General features: G+C 34.7%; 3 protein-coding genes across 5 annotated transcripts; 2 read left to right on the top strand and 1 right to left on the bottom strand.

The window, feature by feature from the left end:
• Window positions 1-216: 216 nt before the first annotated feature.
• On the top strand, window positions 217-8,727 carry LOC149725187 (phosphatidylinositol-3,5-bisphosphate 3-phosphatase MTMR2-like). The gene is made up of 12 exons (XM_089892805.1): window positions 217-486; window positions 1,483-1,674; window positions 2,180-2,407; window positions 2,726-2,890; window positions 3,154-3,258; window positions 3,668-3,826; window positions 5,146-5,337; window positions 5,507-5,665; window positions 5,869-6,009; window positions 6,082-6,195; window positions 6,384-6,563; window positions 6,638-8,727. Exons 1-12 carry the CDS (start codon window positions 424-426, stop codon window positions 6,794-6,796), a joined length of 1,857 nt encoding a protein of 618 aa, XP_089748931.1. The 5' UTR covers window positions 217-423; the 3' UTR covers window positions 6,797-8,727.
• Window positions 5,869-8,083, bottom strand: LOC149725188 (MIT domain-containing protein 1-like). The gene is made up of 3 exons (XM_089892844.1): window positions 7,929-8,083; window positions 7,531-7,769; window positions 5,869-7,470 (listed from the first exon to the last, which is right to left on the bottom strand). Exons 1-3 carry the CDS (start codon window positions 8,080-8,082, stop codon window positions 7,114-7,116), a joined length of 750 nt encoding a protein of 249 aa, XP_089748970.1. The 5' UTR covers window position 8,083; the 3' UTR covers window positions 5,869-7,113.
• Window positions 8,396-21,987, top strand: LOC149725186 (uncharacterized). 3 transcript variants are annotated; one of them, XM_089892757.1, is made up of 27 exons: window positions 8,396-8,564; window positions 9,248-9,367; window positions 9,569-9,760; window positions 10,067-10,129; window positions 10,565-10,714; window positions 11,034-11,100; window positions 11,183-11,223; window positions 11,439-11,501; window positions 11,807-12,046; window positions 12,594-12,754; window positions 12,967-13,077; window positions 13,397-13,506; window positions 13,934-14,040; window positions 14,405-14,561; window positions 14,673-16,047; window positions 16,253-16,363; window positions 16,714-16,948; window positions 17,291-17,438; window positions 17,872-17,942; window positions 18,059-18,256; window positions 18,682-18,809; window positions 19,149-19,329; window positions 19,668-19,811; window positions 19,943-20,086; window positions 20,537-20,720; window positions 21,021-21,089; window positions 21,203-21,987. In XM_089892757.1, exons 1-27 carry the CDS (start codon window positions 8,415-8,417, stop codon window positions 21,802-21,804), a joined length of 5,322 nt encoding a protein of 1,773 aa, XP_089748883.1. In that variant the 5' UTR covers window positions 8,396-8,414; the 3' UTR covers window positions 21,805-21,987. The 3 variants fall into 3 exon arrangements, with proteins under 3 accessions (XP_089748883.1, XP_089748884.1, XP_089748882.1); XM_089892758.1 differs by having other exon boundaries at window positions 10,562-10,714; window positions 16,738-16,948; XM_089892756.1 differs by having other exon boundaries at window positions 10,562-10,714.
• The last annotated feature ends 146 nt before the right edge of the window (window positions 21,988-22,133 follow it).

The raw sequence follows: 22,133 nt of genomic DNA, 5'->3' as shown, positions 1-22,133 counted from the left end.
AAACTGTTGTAGCCATGATATTAGATCAAGTTCAGTTTACAAGTAAAGACATAGTTAAATCCAAAATATTTAAAGTTGAGGATTTCTGATTTTTTGGGATCTATTTTATTGAGAAGCCGAGAAAAGTTTTGCGTACTCAATCGTTATGAAGATAAGGTGAATTTTTTAGGGGAGTTAGCGGGAGTCTGCTGAATGAAGATAGTGTTCTAGTTTTATTTTTGGCCATGCCCGTGTCTGTGCCGAAATTTGTATTAGACCCATACAGTTGACTCGCTTGAGAAAGATATTAATAGCCATAAAACTGTGACGCTTAAGTATATATTCTGTTACTAAACCTTGATTTTGTATGAAGCCTAAAAAGTTGTTGTGAAATGAATCTAATTTTTCTGTGTTAAATCTTATTTTCTTTATTTATTTCAATTGATGATTGAAAGAATTGAACTTAAAATAATGGACAGCAGTAAAAACGGCCAAGAAGTTCCGAAGGTTAGTTATAACTTGATTGTTGTGTTCTGTACCTTCAATTAAAGCTATGTTTACTACTATGCTTACGCCTGACACAATAGCTATGGTAATGAAATACGTATTAATAAGCTTAACCCTACGGTATCAGGTATAGATGGTATACATAAAACATGGAGAAATATATGTATATTGTGTACATGTCTACATAATGGATACTAGCGATATAGATAATAGGCTGTCTAACCTGCGTTCTCTGTATACAAACAAATGTTTCGACATTATCTGTTATGCATGCATTGATACGATCAACACACGTTACACACCCCTTTATTCTGAAAATAACAAGTATGTGACAAAATGCAAATGACAGCTTTATTAATCATAGATTTCCTGACATATAACATCAGTTGATACCACCTCATTCAATTTAAACTAAAGCCCACTCCAATTTCCCATCCAAATTAATACAATAATTTACATTTTGTAGTGATAACAGAGTCTGGTGTTTTATAAAGGGATGCAGAAACTATATTTAAATGGTTATAAATCATTGGCCACCTCTGTATGTTTAGTGTTGCCCAACAACTCGGTGTATGATTCATATCCCCCTTTAATACATGTATATATAAACAACCAATAGGCTATTATATATGGACGCTAATACACTGATACATTAGTTTGTGTTTTCAAATATTGGAATGATATAGTAGTGGTGTTACAAGGGTGAAGGTTACAATTAACTGTATTGATTTATTCTATTAGTAACAAGTGGAGTTAATTTTTAATTGGGTGAAGTGATTTAGCTATTGTTTGCGGCCAGTTTATATTGTTCATAATATATAGCAATTTTTAGCAAACTCATTTGACTTAATTGTACCCTTGTCACACAGTATGTGTTCTGTACAGGTTCACCTCAGTAACAGTCCCTAAATGAACTCACATGCCCTGGTTACAAGTTCGTTTGTAAATGAATCAGCATATCAACCTAACAAGCAATACACTTTTATTCCCTTGCAGAATGAAATAGTTGAGACAAACGTTAGTAACGCAGCAAGATCAGATATGGAACCTCTAGTTCCAGGAGAACAAGTCTATATTGCTTTGCTTAAAGATGTCACATATCTATGTCCATACATGGGTGCCATCTCTGGCCAACTAATAATCACCAACTATAAACTACATTTCTCCAAACCTTCAATGCCAGAAAAGGTAAGATAACGCTTTAAACTTATTTTAGAGTGCATAAACATGTTATGTTTATTGATTTAGGTATTTTTTATTTTTCCAATTTTTGCCTATAGTAGACTTACTAGGCTATATTAGCAAAACTAAATTGTTAGCAAGTTTTGTGTTTATTAATTTCCACAAATGTAAGTTGAAATTGATTTAGATATTTTTTAAATGATCCTATTTTTTCCATTAGTAGGCTATATTACAAATTTAAACCATTAATTGCAATTTAAACTTTGCAGTCTCCTATTCTATTTAAAAAAAGACCGACAATGCCATTTAGGCGAAATATTTCTCTTTTTTTATACAATTGGTTGGATTTGATTTTTGTCTGTTTTCCTAACCCCAGATCCTTACTGTATTTCTTTACACAAGAATTGTTCCTCTCTATGAGCACCGGGTCGGGGTCAGATTCCAATTTCAGTGGTTTTAATTTTCATGTGCAAAGTGGTTATCCTGTCTAATCATTTTTATTTCCTGCCAGGAAACTAGCTTTGTGGTGGAAGTCCCTTTATGTACGATCAGTCGAGTAGAAAAAGTGGGAGGAGCCACTACTGCATCACGTGCCACTGATGGCAGAAATCCTTATGGTCTTGAAGTTGGTTGCAAAGATATGAGAGTGCTACGGTTCGTTATGCGACAAGAAAGCAGACAGCGGAGAATGGTCTATGAAAAGCTACAAGAACTCTGTTTTCCAGTTTCTAATAAAATGGTAATTTGGTTAAGTTTTTATACTAGTTAACTTTTTTGTAAACACTGTTCTTTAATGTTGGATATGCAGTCATTGGGCAATATAACTCAATTATCACACTATATATTCTGTTACTTCTGCTACCAGGCATAATGTAAAACATCTTTTAACGGCTCATCTGGTATAGATTTTCCTAAAAAAGTGTGGCAGACGAAACGTCGAAAGTACAGTACTTTTTTATACCAGATGAGCCGCTAAAACATTATTACATTTTATTATTGGTTTCACAGTATTTGCTTGAGTGACGTTTCTTTGTGTAAGTTTTATGGCCTTTTTCAGCCATTTTTTGCTTACATCTACAAAGAGGAATATCCTGAGGAAGCCAATGGTTGGATGATGTACAGCGCAAAAGCTGAATACCACAGACAGGGTTTACCTGTTGAAGGCTGGAGATTCACTAAAGCTAACAGCAAATACGAGCTCTGTGACACATATCCACAACTTGTAAGTATTACGCCAATTGTAATTTGGGATAGAACTAAAGTATAGTAGAATGACCAACTAAAGAATATAAACAAATGTAACTTATTTTTATCGCATGGGAGGCAAAGACAGTCGTTACAACACATGTGTGCATTTTCACACAAGTCATGCTTGTGAATCTGTGATTTTTTATATATTTTTTTGAAAAGTGGGGTGGTGACCCATATAGGCCATATCCCCCATGTTGTGCTGAATACAATTAAGCTTTTAAATTACAACCACAGTTGGTTGTCCCATCTCCCGCCTCTGATGATGATTTGAAACAAGTTTCCCAGTTCCGAAGTAGAAGCAGAATCCCTGTGTTATCGTGGATACACCCTGAAAGTCAAGTAAGAGATCTCGTTTTTATGTTTTATATGAATAATCCCATAAATTGATGTACCTAAAAAAAAAATGGCTCTAATTTTCAAATTGGTATTTATTATTTTAAGCCTAATGATAAATTCAAAGTATTCTCGCAAAGTATGACGAGGCCTCTTCCATGGGCATCACGTTAATTTGCGGCAAATACAATATACTTTGGCTCTGCTTGTTGGTTTAGGCACATAGTATGGGAAAAGCTGGTTTACAATTAAAACTGAGCTTCTAAAACATATTATGATGTTATTGTCAAACCTCAACCAGGTATGGCTGCATCAAATGTTATACCGGCAATACCTCTAACATTATGCCTATAGGACTAAATAAATATTTTTATAAAATAAAAGAAAAACATGATCAAATCTCAAAATGTTTTAGGCGACAATTACGAGGTGCTCTCAGCCACTAGTGGGCATCGGTAACAAACGAAGCAGAGATGACGAACGTTATGTCCATCTTATCCTTGAAGCAAACCCTCATGCTCATAAACTACTTATATTCGATGCAAGACCTCAGGCCAATGCTGTTGCTAATGTGGTAAGTGAAATGAAAAATTCTTAATTAGAATGCAGAAGTTTAAGTGTTCTGTTACTTCTGCTACCGTGCATAATGTAAATATTCTTTTAGCGGCTAATCTGGTTTGAAACAAAATGTGTTTCCGACGTTTTCTGCCATTCGGCAAGACTTCATCATGGAATGTCTGGTTCTTATTTCCTAATAAGGTCTTACCAGATGGCAGATGTAACATCTAAAATATAATACTTTTAAGTTTACAGTATGCATGTATGGTAATGTAAAACATTGGTCTTTTAGTGCATCATGTTTTCCCATTGGCCCCTGTGTATCTCATATTTATAATCTATTTAATTATTCATAGTGGTTATACCCATTTAAAACTGTAGTGGGTAAACCTATCCATTAAAATGTTTTGAAATCAGCCATATTTTGAACTAATTATGGACATGTGATTAACTTTGCCCAATGCTGAGTTATAGCATGGATAGTGACGCGTTGCAGGGCACTGTTCGAGAGTCGAGACATGCATCATTTTCATATCTGTTGTGTTAAGTTTAAAACTTTAAATAGTGATTTTCCCAATGTTAATTTTAGCATTGTTACATAATGTAGTAATGTAGAACACACTGTCTTTGTCAGTTTCAGCTATGACTGTGCTATGAACTTAACAGGAAAATTTTGTTTCATACATTGAGTCAGGCACCTTATTTCTTTACCCATATATGATACAACAGGAGAACTCTTTGCATGTGTATGCTGTAAAAATCAGCAAACTTAACAAGGCCATTGTGTTAAAATTTGCTGAAACAGCCTTTTATGTCACTTCTATTCATAAACAGAAAGAATACCATGCCATCACTTACTAGCTGTAAACGCTTAGGTTTGTGCGACAAGTTGTTTATTCTATTCTTACATTACAGCAATGCTTCATTCCATCATTTATGACATCACAGTTGTTTGTTTATTTTTAAACTAAAGCAGGAATGACTCCTTCTTTAGTTAGGATTAGAGCTACATCCAAATAAAGTCATGTGCTACTAATTACTATATACTTAGATGTTGGATCCAATTCAAAAACAATTAAAATTGATTTAATCTTTGTAGTTGTTACATGAACAAATGCAGTAATATGCAAACTTCATCTTAAAATAATCATATTATATTACTATTCATTATTTATATCAATGTAAGTAATTTTTGTTGTTGTAATAAGATAGCCTAAGAGTATAAGTTGTGTGTGTATAACCCATCGCCTAGCTGTTTTAATATAATTTTCCAGGTAAAGAACAGTTTAACTTCAGCGTTGCATTTAATTGCTGTAAAAGTGCTACTTTTACCAGGCTCGTGGCGGTGGCTATGAAAAATCAGAAGCGTACACAACTTCTGAGCTTATATTCTGCGATGTGCATAACATCCATGTTATGAGAGAATCACTAAGGAAACTCCAAGACACTTGTTTTGCACAAAATCCTAACGAAGATAAACACTGGTTGTCCAACTTGGAACAAACCCAATGGCTGCACCATACAAAGGTATGACAGTAATTTTCCCTTTGTCAATTGATCTGAGTAGGCTAGTTGTCCATCCCGATTTTTACTAAATTATTTATGTATATTAAACATGTTTCCTTTTTTTATTGTTTTGTAATTTGATTTTGGCTGTTCTATTCGAAGATCTGATAAAATTTATGTCATTTTTCAGGTGATTTTAGCAGCAGCTACACGTATTGCAGATCGAGTTGAAAGTGGAAAGTCATCAGTTCTTGTACATTGCAGTGACGGCTGGGATCGAACCGCACAGTTAACTTCATTGAGTATGATCATGCTGGACTCATACTATAGAACACTGGATGGCTTTATTGTAAGTTTTGTACCTTTTAAAAAGTTTAAATGGAAATTATAAAGCATTCCATTTTTTTGCAGTTTTGTATCATTAGGTTTTTGAAGGTTTTATTGTAAGTTTTGTACCTTTGAATTGGAAAGTGTTTCCATTTTTCTTTTTTTGCATTTTTTTATCATTAGGTTTTCGAAATAATATAACTAACCCCACTACTAATAATTTAGGTGCTCATTGAAAAAGAATGGTTAAGTTTTGGACACAAGTTCCAGCAAAGAATTGGCCACGGAGATAAAAACCATTCGGATTCAGAAAGGTCTCCTGTGTTTTTACAGTTCATTGACTGTGTGTGGCAAATGACACAACAGGTATGCTAGGTTTGCTTGTAGTTTTAAAAATTTACTTAAAACCGCTGTGTTTAACACTCGATTTATTGTCAGTTTCCTACTGCATTTGAATTCAATGAATATCTGCTTATTTTAATCCTGGAGCATCTATATTCGTGTCTGTTTGGAACATTTCTTTATAACTGTGACCGTGAAAGAAGAAAGGAGGTATTGCCGTTTATATACAAGATATCCGCTGATTGCTAATTAAAAAGGCACTTAAATAATACTTTATTGCCTGATTTTAATAAATTGCATAAAAAATGATAGTACAGAAATACAGTAGTACACTTCTATAACATGATTAACAATTTTGTTTCTAAAATATAATAATTTGCTACATTGTTATACTCCAGGAAGTAAAGAAGAGAACAAAGTCTCTGTGGTCATTAGTCCATAAAAGGAAGGAAGAATATCTTAATGCACTATATGTGTCAGCCTACCAGAATCATGTACTTCTTCCTGTCCCAGCTGTAAGGCATCTTGATTTTTGGTCAAATAATTATGCCAGGTGGAACCCAAAAATGAAATCTCAGGTTTGCAGTTGTGAATGTACAGAACTGTGTTGTATGGTAATGAATTATGCATAATTAAAACTTTAACATTACAGGAGCCTATTCAAGAACGACACAAGGAATTGTTAAAAATTCGTGACTATCTGAAGAAAAAGGTTGAAGATTTGGAACGGCAGCTCGCAGCAAAACAGCTTTCCCCTTCGGGCGGACCAAAACTAACTGTTCATTCAGATGCAGAGCCTTTGGCTGTTTAGTAATGCTTATGCACGCAATATTTAACAAATGTTTCCATAGTATTTGTCCTAACTGTTCATCTTTATTAGAGAGTGTGTATTGTTCTTTAAATGTTGATCTTTTTATAATCATATGTTCAGAATTATGTATGTTTAAAACTGTAGCTTTGCACAGCAGCCATGTGTTTGCTTGGTGGTCATTAATTAAAGTGATACTTGTTATTTTACCGAAGGCTCAAAATTAAATGATGTATGTGTTGTGGTATGTAACCATTTGATTTTGAGGGATTGGGACAGTGTTTAAATTTTGTTTGGACTGTACAGTAATGTTTTAAGTGCTATCTTTCTCGAGTGTGATTTGAATGAAAAACATCCACAGTGGTAGAATGGCAGGGCCGCATATCCATATCGAAGAACCCTAATGAAAATTTTTCGGCTTTTTTAAAGTAATCAAGACCGCGGCCTATTTTCAAGATCCATCCGGTATCCAACCGGATTTCCCTGTCATGCAGGGAAGAAGAAAACGTAATTACTAGTTTTATTTCACGGGATTTGAGACTGGCCCTAATGCTTTCTAAATTGGATATCTGTTGGTCTTGATTTCCATAGTCATCATGTGTAGTTTTTAGGTGAATGGCTCTGACATTTTTGCACCTTGTCACAACGAACTCACAAAACCTTAGAAAATTGTTAACCTGCAACATAAAGTATTTAGACTACAGTAATTTAAAAAGTGATTGCACAAAATAGCGAACCTGATGATAGCTTCTTATATATGCATCTTCAACCCATACTTCTCGAACAAACTCATCGAAATATGGTTGAAATAAAGACGCATAACTATGTCCGGTGGAATTCTCTTCAATCTTTGTTTGGTCATGATATTTCCCAGCAGCTTTAAGGTGGTTCACACGAGTCTTTACCTGTTCAGCCCTTGTCATATACTCTTCTAGTTTGTCTCGAAAGTGCTTCTTTTTAGCACTGTCTTTACAGCCTATAAAATAAAATGGAATATAATTTAATGGTTTCAAACCCAATAAAACTTTAGACGAGTCATACAACTTGTCTTCCGGCTATAAAATAATTACCAGATAGCCTTTACTTTTACATTTATTTATTTACCTTGACCAATTAGTAATTCCTGTACACGTACCTTTTAGTGCATCAAACAACAAATCGATTCCTTCTTGGTAACAAATTAACGCCGCCTGTAGTCGTGCCTCCTTTTCCAGTGTAATTGCTCTCGTTAATATTTTTGCAGCGGAGGCTTCAATACCAGCTGAACCATCGTATTCTTTGTCCGCCATACGCTTTTAATTTCGACGTATTGAACATTGAAGGGTTAAAAACAAAATTGAGATTCAGGATATGACGTCAAATGACAACGGCTGCGTCGAGACTAAAGTCACATGACCAGCATCGTTTTTCATTGCTTACTGCTTTGTTCGCTGGTGACAGTATTGTGTCGTCATGCTGTGTTTTTCGTACTTTAACGTTCGAATTTATGAAGTTAAGTTATTAATTTATAATGCTTATGTTTTCCAGCGGTAGAATGTGCATGAGTAGTCTATAATTTTGTTAGTTTTCGTGGACCAACGCCCTTTTTCGTCAATAAAAGTGCCCGCGGTCCAGTTTCAATATGGACGACGTTATTGAAGAATATTCGTCGTCATTGCAAGATTTAACCTTCAATTCCAAGCCACATATCAACATGCTGACCATCCTGGCCGAAGAAAACAAAGCCCATGCTGAGAGTGTCGTCAAAGTTATAGAGGCCCAGTTGTATAAGGTTAATTGGTTATTTTAATATTGCTTTATGGTATATAATTTGCGTATGCATTTGAGTAAATTGCTAAGTATAGTTACATAATATATTTATTTTACAGTGTTTTTGTATTTTTATATTTGATTACTAATGATTGTTTCGCGAAAAGTACAATATTCTTTTCCAATTTTCGTGGTATTTGTTTTCGTTTTACGCCAACTTTGAGTCTTGCCTGTCAAAAAAGCTTGCAACAGTTAGAAAGGTAATTTCTGAGCAAAAAGTAGATAGTTGCGAAATGGATTTCGCAGCAAACTGAATATCATTCAGCAAAAGATTGACCAAGAAGATTGCGGTCAATTGTATTTGCTGTAAAACTCCAAAACAAGAACTATATGCATCGAAAATCAGCAAAAGAATGAATAAAGGTCTAAGGACCTGTGTGCTGCTAGTATTTTGATTACAATATTACAAGATTCGCGAAGGTGCTGCCTTGCACTACCGTTGTTTTGCGTTGTATTTAGTTGGTTAGAAATCTCCTACCACCACTTATACTTACAAATTTTGAAATATTAAATAAAATCTTACATTTGTAATGCTTCATATACTTGATGCGCTTGCATTATTTTGTACGAACAACGTAATGAACTGGATGGCCACGCTCTTGTGCGTCCATCTCTCGTTGTTACTATCAAACCGTTCACAAGCAGGCATCGGAGAAACTACCAATTCTCTATCTACTTGATTCCATTGTAAAGAATGTGGGAGAGAACTACACTCCGCTCTTTGCGAAGAATATTGTCAATACCTTCCGTCAAGCATTCATGACTGTAAGTGAAGAATTTTCACCACTTCCTATTAGGCGAAAAATATTTCTTTGTTCTTTTTTTGCTCCTATTACATTATGAATATAACAGCAGTGATATAAAAAAATACAGGTTCTATAATGCAGAATATATGTCCAATGCATTTAACTCAAAATAGACTTTTCATTTTCTGCAATCAAAAATCTGAGAATGATTGTTCTTTAGGGAAACGAGAAGCAAAAAATGAGTCTTTATAAGTTGCGAACAACATGGGACGAATACTTTCCTCTCAAGAGATTACATGCCCTTGATGTGAAGATACAGGGTATTGATCCAAACTGGCCAGTGAAGCCTTTACCTGCCCACCTTCAAGATGCATCTACCAACATACATGTTAACCCAAAGTTTATAAAACGAGTACGTACAAGCTAGATCTGTTAAGCAGTCTTTAATAAAGCAATATCTTAGATTAAAAAATTATGATCGCTGTTTTTTTTTAAATTGTATTTAAATGATTTTATATTTTTGGAACAAAAAAGGCCTATTTTTTGTTTAGATTTAATTAAAATCTTATAAAGTCTGTTCAAAACCTAATGAAATCTCAAATATATTACTGTAAATATTAACTAAATGAATATGTTGTTGTCAGTAGTATAATTGTACTTAATTGGTATAAGACTGAATCTCTATTAAGCTCTTTTTAATTGATTTATTTTCTTACAGAATGATACACCAGTTGTTAAACCACAAGTCACACCAGTTGTTTCAAAACCATCTCAATCAAAGGTATAATATCAAATACTAGATAAACAATGAATGTAATTCCATTATTAATTATGTACGTAGTAACTTTTATCTATTTATTACAGAACCATGCTAATTGATAGGTACATAAACCATTTGGTTTTAGTTAAACAGCCCTTCAGAATAAATACCATTTATGCATAAGTGCTGCACTCCACCTTTAAAACATAATCACTGGCCTTTCAAAACATTTTTTTAAAAACTACACCCATAAACTATGAAACCCATAAAGGATGATTAATTCATTCTAATTTTGTTCCTAATGTAACAGACCATTTGCCATATGCAACTAATTATAGGTCTGCACCTAACAAATAATTGGCATACAAATCCATGTGTTAATCTCTATCTCTATGGTTTTCACACAAAGCCTTTTTACCACACCTATATACTTGAATGACAAACTGTTTGCAGCAGGTAAATGACGTTGATAAAATCATGGAGCAAATGATCCGACAGCAGAAGGAACTTCTTGACCTCCAGCAGCGAAAACTGATGCTTGAATTGGAACAAACCAAACAAGAACTTGAAGCAAAGCAAAAAGAGATGCAAAGCCAATCAATAAAAGTAAACATTGGTTTCTGAATCAAAGCATAACATTTTTTGAATCTAAACATAACTTTCGTTCAAACCGCTGTGTTTTAGTGTATTATTTTTTTCCTAACATTTTTCACTTTTCATTGAATGTCATTTCACCCTGATAAAGACGATTTGAATAGGATGTCGAAACGTCGGTCAGCCACATTTTTTGCCGGAAGATCCAAAAGTCTGAACATAACATATTGATCATTACTTCTAGCTGTGGCTATTTCTATTACCTCAATTAATGTATTGTGTCAAAATTTAACACAGATTGGGTATTTAAGTAACAACTACTTTTTTACAGAGTGAAAAAGTTCCAACATCAAGAGACCCAAGAATTAAACAAAATCCAGCTCCTAAAATTCCTGTTGGTAAGTATGTGATGCTATGATTCACCACTCTTTTTCCACATATTTTCAGTGTGTTATTAAAAAACATGTTATTATTTTGCAGGTTCCTTGCGTGTCACTGTGAAGAATAAACCAATGCAAACAGTAAGTGTAGTTACCTATGTAGCAGCCTTGTTATATTTATGCCTACTTTATTTTTTGTATGATCCTTAAAGAGATGAAATTACAAAACTAAATTAAAGTTGTACAAGTACAAATTACATAACTTAACCATCAAAACTATTTATGTTGTTTAACTACATAGTATTATTGCATGAAACATAACCTTTATAGAATGTTAAAGTTTTGAATATTTACAGGCACCAAAGGAACATTCTATACCAAAGGACCAGAAGTTAAAAGTTAATGGTGAACCTCATAAAGTAAGTATCAGTTCAGTTGTATATGTTGGTGTGGTCATCGCTAGACGGAGCATCTAACCTTGGCCAAGCTGCCAAGGGAAGATCTATCTATTACTATGAAAGCCCTTGTCGCCTACCTTAAAAAGTGACAGGCTTCAAAATATGGTGAGGTTCATGTGGTAGCACCCCAAGTGTTGGTGTAATGAACCAATCTTGGTCTAAATCCAGCACACATGGCAAGTCACACTGAAGGACCTCACCCACATAGAACATAATTGGTTCTATATTGCTGTCCAACCACCTTACCATTTCTAATTGTCTTTCAGGTTCCACCAAGGCCAAATAAAGCTTCTACAAACCTTCAAAATAAACCAGAACCTTCAAAAATTAAGGCTGCTGCTCTATCTAAAAAACGCTCGCCGAAAAATTTAAATAAAAAGTCAAAAAATATGATATCACCGACTGAGCGGTCTGGCGCTAAACCTAAATTGCACCAGTTCAATAAAACTGGCATGAAAGGGCTGGAAACTAAACCAAAGATGCATGTGAAAGAAACAAAGAAATTGGTAAAGACGATTAAAATTATTTGGAAGTCTGTAATTGCACTATTTATTGTAATAAGGTATATTGCTTCGGCTGTTACCATGTATGGCACATTTGCAGAAGCTGTGTCGATATGCCATACCTGAAAATTTTCGGGTTTTGTGTAAGGTTTTAGTATTATTTTGCTTCGTCATTTGATTAAAGACTTTTGGTTTCGCACTCCTTAACAAAACTTCTCCTAACTCTTGGTTTTGCTCTCCCCAACAAAACTATATATTCCAACAAAAATTCTAGTTTAATTCACTATATACACATTACTTAAATAGTATGAACTTTAACCTTAACATACACAAGCCGTATCTTATACAAAAGTGTTATTTAGAGTTAAAAACTCTGTTGCGTATACATTCTTTAAAAATTGTTTTACAACTTAATATGGCTCACAATTCTATTCTGTATAAGTGAGGACTTGTGTCCTGAGATTTAGGCCGGAGTTGGCCCATTTTACAAAATTTCCTCTATCTGTCTTCAAACTGCCACACTTGTTAGCACGACCTAAATCTTCATTAGGGCCAACCAAGTGATGAGAATCCTCTTGAGAAACTTCTTCCCGTTCCCAATGAACAAAAGGAATCAGATCGTCGCAAAAAACGAACATACAGGAACAAACCACCTCGCTCACCCTCCCCTCCACCCCCAAAAGTTGCACGAAGAAGTTCTTCTCCTGCACCGTAAGATTTTACAAATAACCAAAAACTAAATTAATTACTGAACTAATTCCATAACAGTTTTTAAATTTTTATCCACGTAAACCCAATTTTTCTTTTTTTCCCGATCATTTTTCTGAAATGGACCAAGGTTTTAAATCTGTTTAATTAGTTAAATAATAAGCATTGCTGTTTTTATGTGGTACCCAAGTCATAACAATGTATCTTGTTTGTAGAATACCCCGTATTTCACCTGACAGTAATGTACGTCGGGATCCACGTCAATTTGGGAAGGAAAATCGTAGAATTAGATCTTTAAAAGAGAAACAACCAAGGGAGTCTTCCAGGTATAATTATTCCGTCTCTCAAATTAACCTCCGCAATCTTGTAATTTGGTCATTTTGTAAGTAATGATCTACCAGAAATTCAAATCAGTTTCCCTGACAAAACCGTTGAAGTTCTAATTCTGATAGACTAGAAAATTGTTTTATCTAGTCTCTGCTTTGACCTTCGTTTTTCATAATATGTTTTAACTTCTTATCTTGCAAGAGTAATAACTTAAAAACCTTTTATTGCATCTTTTTAGACATGTAGGTTTCATAATATGTTTGCACCACCTAACCTACAAAATAAAAAGTTATTATCGATTTTTTATTTTCTCTACAGATCTAGTGAAGGTTCAATATCGCCTCGATTTTCCCCGGAACCCGATTCAGAAGACTTACACAGGACACCTGGTGACTGGAACCGACCTCCAAAAAGAATTCGACCTCCAAGTATGTTGAATATTTCTATGCAGCTGATGCTTCATGGTGCATAGGACCCATCAACGCCAATCAATGTGCTGATATGCTTCATGGTGCATGGGAGCTGACATCAATATTGTAATTTTCCATCTACCATAGGTGTAATACTGTGGTGCCTATATAGATCACCCTACGTTTTGAAACGGGTGGCAACATGTTTGGCACCACAGTTTTAGCACAAAACAGCTTTCACTGTTAGGTGTCTATTCAAACAAGCACAGCTGAAGTATATTGCACTCACCACATTAATCAATGAGGTTCGCAATGTTTGGCAGTTTTAAGTGTAGCTGCATTTTAAATGTCAGATTCAATTTAGTGCAAAATTATAAAATGTCCCCCCCCCATCTAATGTAGGATTTAAATTGATGGACTTGTTGGTTTAACCTTTTTTACCCAGATGATGAACCCTCTCACCCACCAATAAACAGACGCAAAAGTGCCGACCCAAATATTCAAATTCCACAAGAACTAACTTTAAGTCATCAAAATGAGATTCTGAGACAGGTACAATGATAAAGGCTTTGTTTAATTTAAAACATTTCCTTTTGTAATAGAAAAGTATGCAAGAACTTTAAAAAAAAATTATTTGAAATTATTAAATATATATTCCCTCAACAGCTCATCAGGTATGAATTATGTAGTGTATTTTCAGTAGTTTTGTCTGCCATCTGGCAAAACATCATCATGGAAATCACATTTTTCATACCAGATGAGCAGAAGTAACAGAAAAATTATTTGAAAAAAATGCTTAGGCATGTTTTAAAACATTTTCTTTTTAATGGAAAAATTGCTAAAAAAGGACAATTGATATGTTTATTGATATGTTTATAAGCCAGCATGGAGTTTTAACACCTTGTTTTTATAATAGGCTGATCGGCAACTGCAGAATGGTGAGCTAACACATGAGCAACATCAGGAGTTATTGAAGCAATTACATCAGCTCTTTGAACTTCAGAGGATTAGGAAGATGGAAATAGAAGAGGAAGAAGATCATAGAAGAAAAATGAACTCTGGGAATAGAAGAGGTAAAGAGACTGATTATTGTTTTTTAGGTATATATTTCCATTTTTATGTTTAAATAGTTTAAATTTAAGTTTTTGAAAATAATTATGTATTTCGAAATTTGTGCGTTAAAGGATTTCCTCCAGCTCATATGAGAGGTGGAAGAATGAATCGACCTCCAGGGATGATGGAAGAAGATCCTCGTTTCCGGGATCATCATGAACCTCCAGTGCACAGCAACCGAAGGATGGCCCCTAGAGGATTTAGTAGAGGAAGAGGTTTTCGGGGAAGAGGAAGACCATTTCAATCAAGACCTAGATCCCCACCAAGTCCTAGGAAGATTGGAGGACCCATTCATGATCCTCGTCTCCGGGATGATCATGAAAAGTTCTCCCCAAATCCTGGGATCCCAAATGACTTTCATCCCGATCAGGGTCCTCATCTCTCCCCACCTCATCACTTGGAAGAAGAGAGACTTAAACATCGATCCCTGTCTCCCTTGCATTCAAGAAGAGACACTCCTCCCCGCAAAGGTCCTCCAAAATTGGAGCGAAAATCAGATGACAGACTTAAAAATCTTCGAAAATATGCTCATGATGAGCAAAACATTCAAAGAGAAATAAATGATCAACAAATTCCTATCTCTGCTAGATTTCCAACAATGCAAAATGATAGAAATGGTGAAGAAAGTGTTCATATGGAGAAGGAGAGAAATCTAGAGGAACCAGAAGATTACATCATTGCTAATTTGCCGAAGAATGAACCAAAGCAACAGAACTTTGAAGAACCAGAAGATTATATTATTGCAAACTTAAAGGAAGAGGAGCAGACTCCTTGTGAGGAGCCAGAGGACTACATCATCGCGAACATACCCGCATCTGCTGGGAGTTATCAAGAGGATGTAGATCAGCAGAGGAGGAATTCCGATTCTGAGCAGGCATATATGGAGCATAGGAAGAAGTTGAAGCAATCTATGCATGGTAAAGATATAGATAAGGAAGAAGAGGAAAAGATGGAAGAGAGTGGATCAATTGAAAAAACAACTTCTGGAACAGATACGGATGCTGATTTATCTTCTGAGAGGAAAAAGTCCGAAGAGTTGATAAGATCCCCATCCCTTCCACTTAAGAAACGACGCTACGTCAGTTCCGAGTCTCCAGAGAAAAAAGCGGATGATCAGAAAGATGAGGAGGCAATGGTTGAGAAGATTGAAGCTCCAGAGGCAATAAGAGATCATGCTGACTCTAAGCAGGAGAAAGATAAGGCAAAGGATGCTGAGCAGGATATTGTGGAGGTTAAAAAGGAAGATCTTTTTGAGCGTAAAATTGACGAAGATGAGAAAATGAAAGGCGCAGAAAAAGATGCTCCTGGTCATGATGAGAAAAATTCCTCTGTTTTTGTCCGGGATGATGATGATGATATTGCTCCTGAAAGAGGTCATCCAAGGTTCAGAGGACCTAGACATCCTCCAAGAGGAAGAATCCCACATCCCAGAGATCGCCTGCAAGAGTAAGTAAAAATTCTCCTTTTTAGAAATGGCTGAAACTTTTTAAGTAGCAATCTCATTTATATTTTCGTAAAATATTTCATAAAAAGGGAAATCATTTCTTAAAATGTGAAGTGTTTTAAAAAACGTAATATGTTAAAAACGAAATTTCCTAAAAAAACTCTTAACATCTAAAGATGTAATTTAAACCTTCAACGCTCATCTTAGGAAAGAGGAAGCTCGCATGCAGAGGATTTATGAGGAAGAGAAGGAGAAACTTGAATGGGAGCATGAACTTCATCATCAGCTGCAGATGGAAAGATGGGAGGAAGAAAGAAGGTAAATACTAAATAATTCATCCATTATTATACTTAACTGTAATAAATTCCTTGAATCTGATCCTTGTCTAGTGTTTATAAAGTTGAACGATTCTTGTGTAAAGAAATACATTAAGAAGCTGTAACAGATAAAAAATCAGGTCTCCCCAAGGCTCTTATGTTTAGCATATATTTATTTTAACTTATGCTTCAGCTCTGCTTGTTTGTATAGACATGGGACACCTACAGTCAGGGTAAAAGCAGTTTTAATGGAAAACTGAGATTTTAAAACCTGATGTCACCCGAAGCACTCCTAATGTTAGGCATATGTCTGTTTTTAACTTAACATTTGACGCCATTTTCGCACAATAGCCTGAAAAGTGATGATTTCAACAGAAGAGAAGCTGGTCCTCCGTTCCGCAGAGGAAGAGGTCGTGGATTTCCTCGTTTACCTCCAAGAGATCGTCGAGATGGATGGGAGTCTCCTCCAATGGATGAAGAGGACCTCGACATCGCACGTGGGAGCATCCGACGTGGTGGGCCTCCACATCGACCTCCAGTGGTGAGAGGACGAAGGTTCCCGACTCACCAACGAGACCGACGCAGGGTGTGTTTATGTTTCTACTTTTCATTTGCGTCGATGTTTATATTACACAGATTTTGTTCATTTATAACACATATATATGTCCCATTTAGAAATTACAATTTTATCATTACTATGATTATAATTTGCACAGTGATGAAGTATAGAAAATCCTCAATATATATGGGCGTTTAAAAAATATATATATAAATACTTAAAATACCCTAAAACTGAGTACCCTTGTTTGTACTTCACAGGGTCTTTATTTTCATAATAATGATTTCCCATACAGACGTATACATTTTAGAAAGTGTTTCCAATCATGAGCAGCCGGTTCAACATTAACTTTTTTTGAATTGCCCCCAGCCCCCATTACCCCATGATGCCCGCCCACCACCTGGTTATCACCGTGGTCGTTCACCCCCCGATCACCGACTACCCCCTCATCCCAGACACCCTGGAGAACCCAGACCCCCACCCGAGTGGGAGAGGGGGCACAGACTCCCACCCAATGGTAATTTACTTAAAAAATCTTTTAAAAAAACTCTTAAAAAAATAAGTTATTTAATTAAAAAAATTTTTTTTATAAATTGCTTGGTTATTTCATCTTTATAATTTAAAACAGTAACACTGATAAAGTGTTGCAAAAAAGAAGATAAAATGTTAGAATATATTTATTTATGATATACCAGACTAGCTGAAAAATACTATTTTACGTTATGCATGTTAGCAGAAGTAACAAAACAAAGGTATTCTGCTCCACTTTATTATGTAAACATTTTAACTCATGATGTTCAAATTAATTTATGGAAATTTTAGTTTCATGTTGTTTGTTTGGTCATAAAAAAGAAAACTGCATTTATGAGTTAAGACTGTTATCTTTTACTTTTCCCCATCAGTAAATTTGTTAAACATAATATCAACAGATCAAAATTTTTTCTTTACAGAAGCACATTTCCCACCAGATCGACCCTTTCACCCCGAAGAGCGTCGACTATCACCACCACCTATCAATGAGGTAAGAAGATATAACAACTTAAATATACATATAGAAAAAAAAACATAATTAAAAAATAATTTTAAAAAATGTTAAAATTGACGATTTTATAAAGTAAAAAAAATATTTTTTTTTAGCGTCGAAAACTGCCAATTGAACCTGCCCGTGACCTTCCACCTGTCAATCAACCTCCACCCATCAATCAAATCAATGTTGACAGGCTGCTGTCAAACTTGCTAGCCAAAGGGATACTAAAGAAAACTGAACCTGAGCGTTCAAGTCCCACCCCACCCACTGTATCTACACCACCGCTTGTAAAAACTGAACCTGTAACTGTAAGTTAGATGCTTAACAGTATGGCATTCCATGTTTTAGCCTCCCAGTTTGAGACATTAAACGGCTTTTATTCTGCCATGAAGTGTCCATTCAAACAAGCAAAACAAATGTATATTATTTACCATATTAATCAAATATTTTAACAATATTACCCCAGAAAATTTAAAAAAAAGTGATGCCTATGTAACTATGTTATTATATATAGGTCTGTATGTACTAGGCTATAAAGATGTTAATATGGCCTCTAGTATTAAAAGTGAACTTTTTTAGTCACAGCACACTTGTGGTGTTTGCAATAAATCACATTTACAAAGCTGCATGTTTTAAAATTGTGACTTTCACAGCCCACGATAAAACGCAGTTTCAGAACCAAACTTTTTACAATGCATAAACCAAACTTAATTTTTCATGTCGCACCTTACAGGCACCATCTGTAGTCGCCACTAAACCAGTTGAGGAACCGCAAACTATTTCCCCATTTGATGAAGAATTAATGACGATGGATCCAGATGCTAACATTCCTATTATAACTCTTAATTCAGATCTAAAAATGTAAGTTTTGCTTTATTATATTTAGCAAGCAGTTACCGGTATGTGACTGATCTAAGGATACTTATGTTAGTGCAAAATTCTTTGCAAATTATGCAACTGAGAGGTTGTTTTTAATTTAAATACAACATACACACTTTGTCAAGGGTTTTTGTATTAATATAAAATCGCAATATGTTTCTTTAAATTCACATATGTGTTTTGTAACAGATCACCTGTGTTTTTATAACCACTGTCGTTGCTCGCCACGGAGTGATAAATAAGTTACATTTCACTCATAATATATATATGTCATATTTTTGTCTCTGACTTTAATTAAATTATTTCATTATGATATCACAGACGCCATAATGAGATCATAAAGCGACTCTTTACCGGCATTCAGTGTTCAGCATGTGGTTTACGTTTTACAACGAGACAAACGGACCTCTATGCTGAACATCTTGATTGGCATTACCGAGTCAACCGGAAAGATAAGGAAGGTTTCGTCCAATCACATCGTTCGCTATATCCTGCTGCAGGGGTGAGTGTAAATGATTTATCAGAATGTTTTTCTTTGGCCGTCTTTTTTAAATTTTTCTTGTGCGTAGAAATGTGTAGTGTTAATAAATGTTTTTCAAATTTTCCTTTTTTATCAAAATATCGTTTTCCAGTATTTTTGTGTTAGGCGTTAATAAATGTTTTTAAATAGTTTTTTCTTTTTTATCAAAACATCCTGTTCTAGTACTTTTGTATCAGGTGGTAATTAATGTTTAATCATTTTTTTTATATATCTTGTTCCGGTTTACCCCAAAAAACATTTGCAACAAATGTTAATTAGTGATTTGTACATAAAAAACTAAAACCACCCAAATATTCCAGGAATGGATTTGCTTTGAAGAAGTTGTTGACCCCGAAGAAAAAGCGAAAAACCCATTTAATGAGGACCCAGTAAAAGGGGAACTCCCTGGGGCAAATGAGGAAAATGACTTGACAGTTCCGTTAACAGGCCGCCCTGGAGAGGATGTGAGTTTAATATTTAAAAAAATGTTAAAATAAATTTAAACATTGCAGTTTTTGTGTCCATTTAAAAAATAAATTTCTTAAAAAATGTTGTGCTATTACATCCAACTAATTAAACTTTAAACAAACTACAGATTTGCAAAGTATGCAAAGAAGCATTTGAAACATTCTACAATGAAAATGATGATGAATGGCAGTTTGCTAACTGTGTTAAAGTCGATGATGACAACTTCCATCCAAGCTGTTATGAAGATAATTATAATTCAAGCTCACTTATTGTAAGTTTAACTTCCTGAAGATATTTATCTAGCAAAGTGATGTCAATATTGACATAACTTAGCTTATGCGTGCACTGAACTTTAGCAACTTAACTTGTATGGCCATACAGGATTATTAGTTCATACACACATTATTAAATTTACATATTGTTAAGTTAATATTTGTACTAATATATGCACATTCTGCTTTTTGTACTAATATATGCACATTCTGCTTTTTGTACTAATATATGCACATTCTGCTTTTTGTACTAATATATGCAGATTCTGCTTTTTGTACTAATATATGCAGATTCTGTTTTTTGTACTAATATATGCACATTCTGCTTTTTGTACTAATATATGCAAATTCTGTTTTTTGTACTAATGTATGCAGTTTCTGAGTTTACATACATTATACAACTTATTATAGTTACATAATTTATGTATAAATTTAAATGCATTTTCCAGACCCCTATCAAGGCTCCTTTATACAGCCCACTTGATTCTGTGAAAGAGGAAATCCCAGGCTTGGATAATTCTCCTCAGATAAAGGAGGAACCTCAGTCTGAAGATGAAAAGATGGAAGAATCAGAAGTTCCGGAAAAATCTGAAGTTTTCATCAAAACTGAAGTGCAAACTGATTTTCCTAATGGTGAGAAAAATAATGAAACTTAAATTTTTTTAAAAATGCTATGTAACAATAACTTTTATAGACAAATCATTTCTGTTTTTAAAATACTATATAAATATAACATTATTAAAATCATACCGTTCCTGTTTTAAATGCTCTGTAAGGATATTTTATAGACATATACTTTGTGAAAATTTAAAACTGTATTAGGTAACAGTAAGTGCCACAGGCACCTAACCTTGGGTTGCAGAGTAAGCAGGCTAACCCTAGAATAATCTAAGCTGTACTAATCACTATTTTAAAATATCTTGTAACATACAGATGTATTGGAAGATTTGGTGAATAAAGAAAATGAAATGATTATGAATGAAAATACTGAACAGTCTCAAGGCAAGTTATTTGTATTTAAAATCATTTTTTCAAAAAGACTCAAATCAATGCCAGGGGTGCAAGTTCACTTTACGACTTAATGTTTAAATTATTCATGTTTTGTTTTCATGCAGATACTGAAAAAAGGCAGGAACCTGTTGCACAAGATACCAACTCCAATTCTATGCAAGATAACTGTGATGTCACAAACACAGTTGATAATGTCACAACTACTGGTGATGACATAGGTGCAGCGATTAAAGATGCTTTGTTATCTGACGGGACTTCACCTCGTCAAAATACCACTGATGATGTCATAGCTCCTGATGATGTCACTACTGATGACATCACAGCCCCTAATGATGTCACTACTGATGACATCACAGCCTCTGATGATGTCACTACTGATGACATCACAGCTCCCAATGATGTCACTACTGATGACATCACAGCTCCCAATGATGTCACTACGGATGACATCACAGCTTCCAATGATGTCACTACGGATGACATCACAGCTCCCAATGATGTCACTACGGATGACATCACAGATGCTCCACAAACCGAAAATGTCAAACCTAAGGATGGCGTCATTAATGACGTTCCGAACGGTGATAATTCACATTGTGATGTCACAGAGAAAGACGTCAAAGCGCATGATGACGTCACAGATATGGACACCACTAGTGCGATTGTTTTAGATAATATTCTCAGCGAAAATTCCGATAATTTATGATAATAAAAACCAAAATATGTGAAGAAACAGTTTTGTTTTCACCTCAAAAGTAAAAACGATTTTGTTATAAACTGTCAATTTTTGTTTTTCGTTCCACGTTTTTGTGAAGAAGTGCACGCAAGATAATTGCGGAATAAACTGTGAAGGCCTGATGTTGCATCCAGGCAACTCCTTGTTAGATTGGTTGGGTGTTTTACTGGGTTTTGTTCGTTAAAGCATCGTTAGTAGCGGAAATTCAATAAAAATTAAACACCAATACATGTTGTGGATTAGTTTATACGGGGCTTGTTTACACAATGTCTGAAATAAGTGTGAGTGAAAATGCACCC

The sequence above is a fragment of the Ciona robusta genome, chromosome 14 (genome assembly GCF_009617815.1).
Source record: "Ciona robusta chromosome 14, ASM961781v2".
NCBI classification, from domain to species: Eukaryota; Metazoa; Chordata; class Ascidiacea; order Phlebobranchia; family Cionidae; genus Ciona; species Ciona robusta.
The sequence above is the reverse complement of the archived record's forward strand: the minus strand, read 5'-3'. Positions and strand labels throughout refer to the sequence as shown.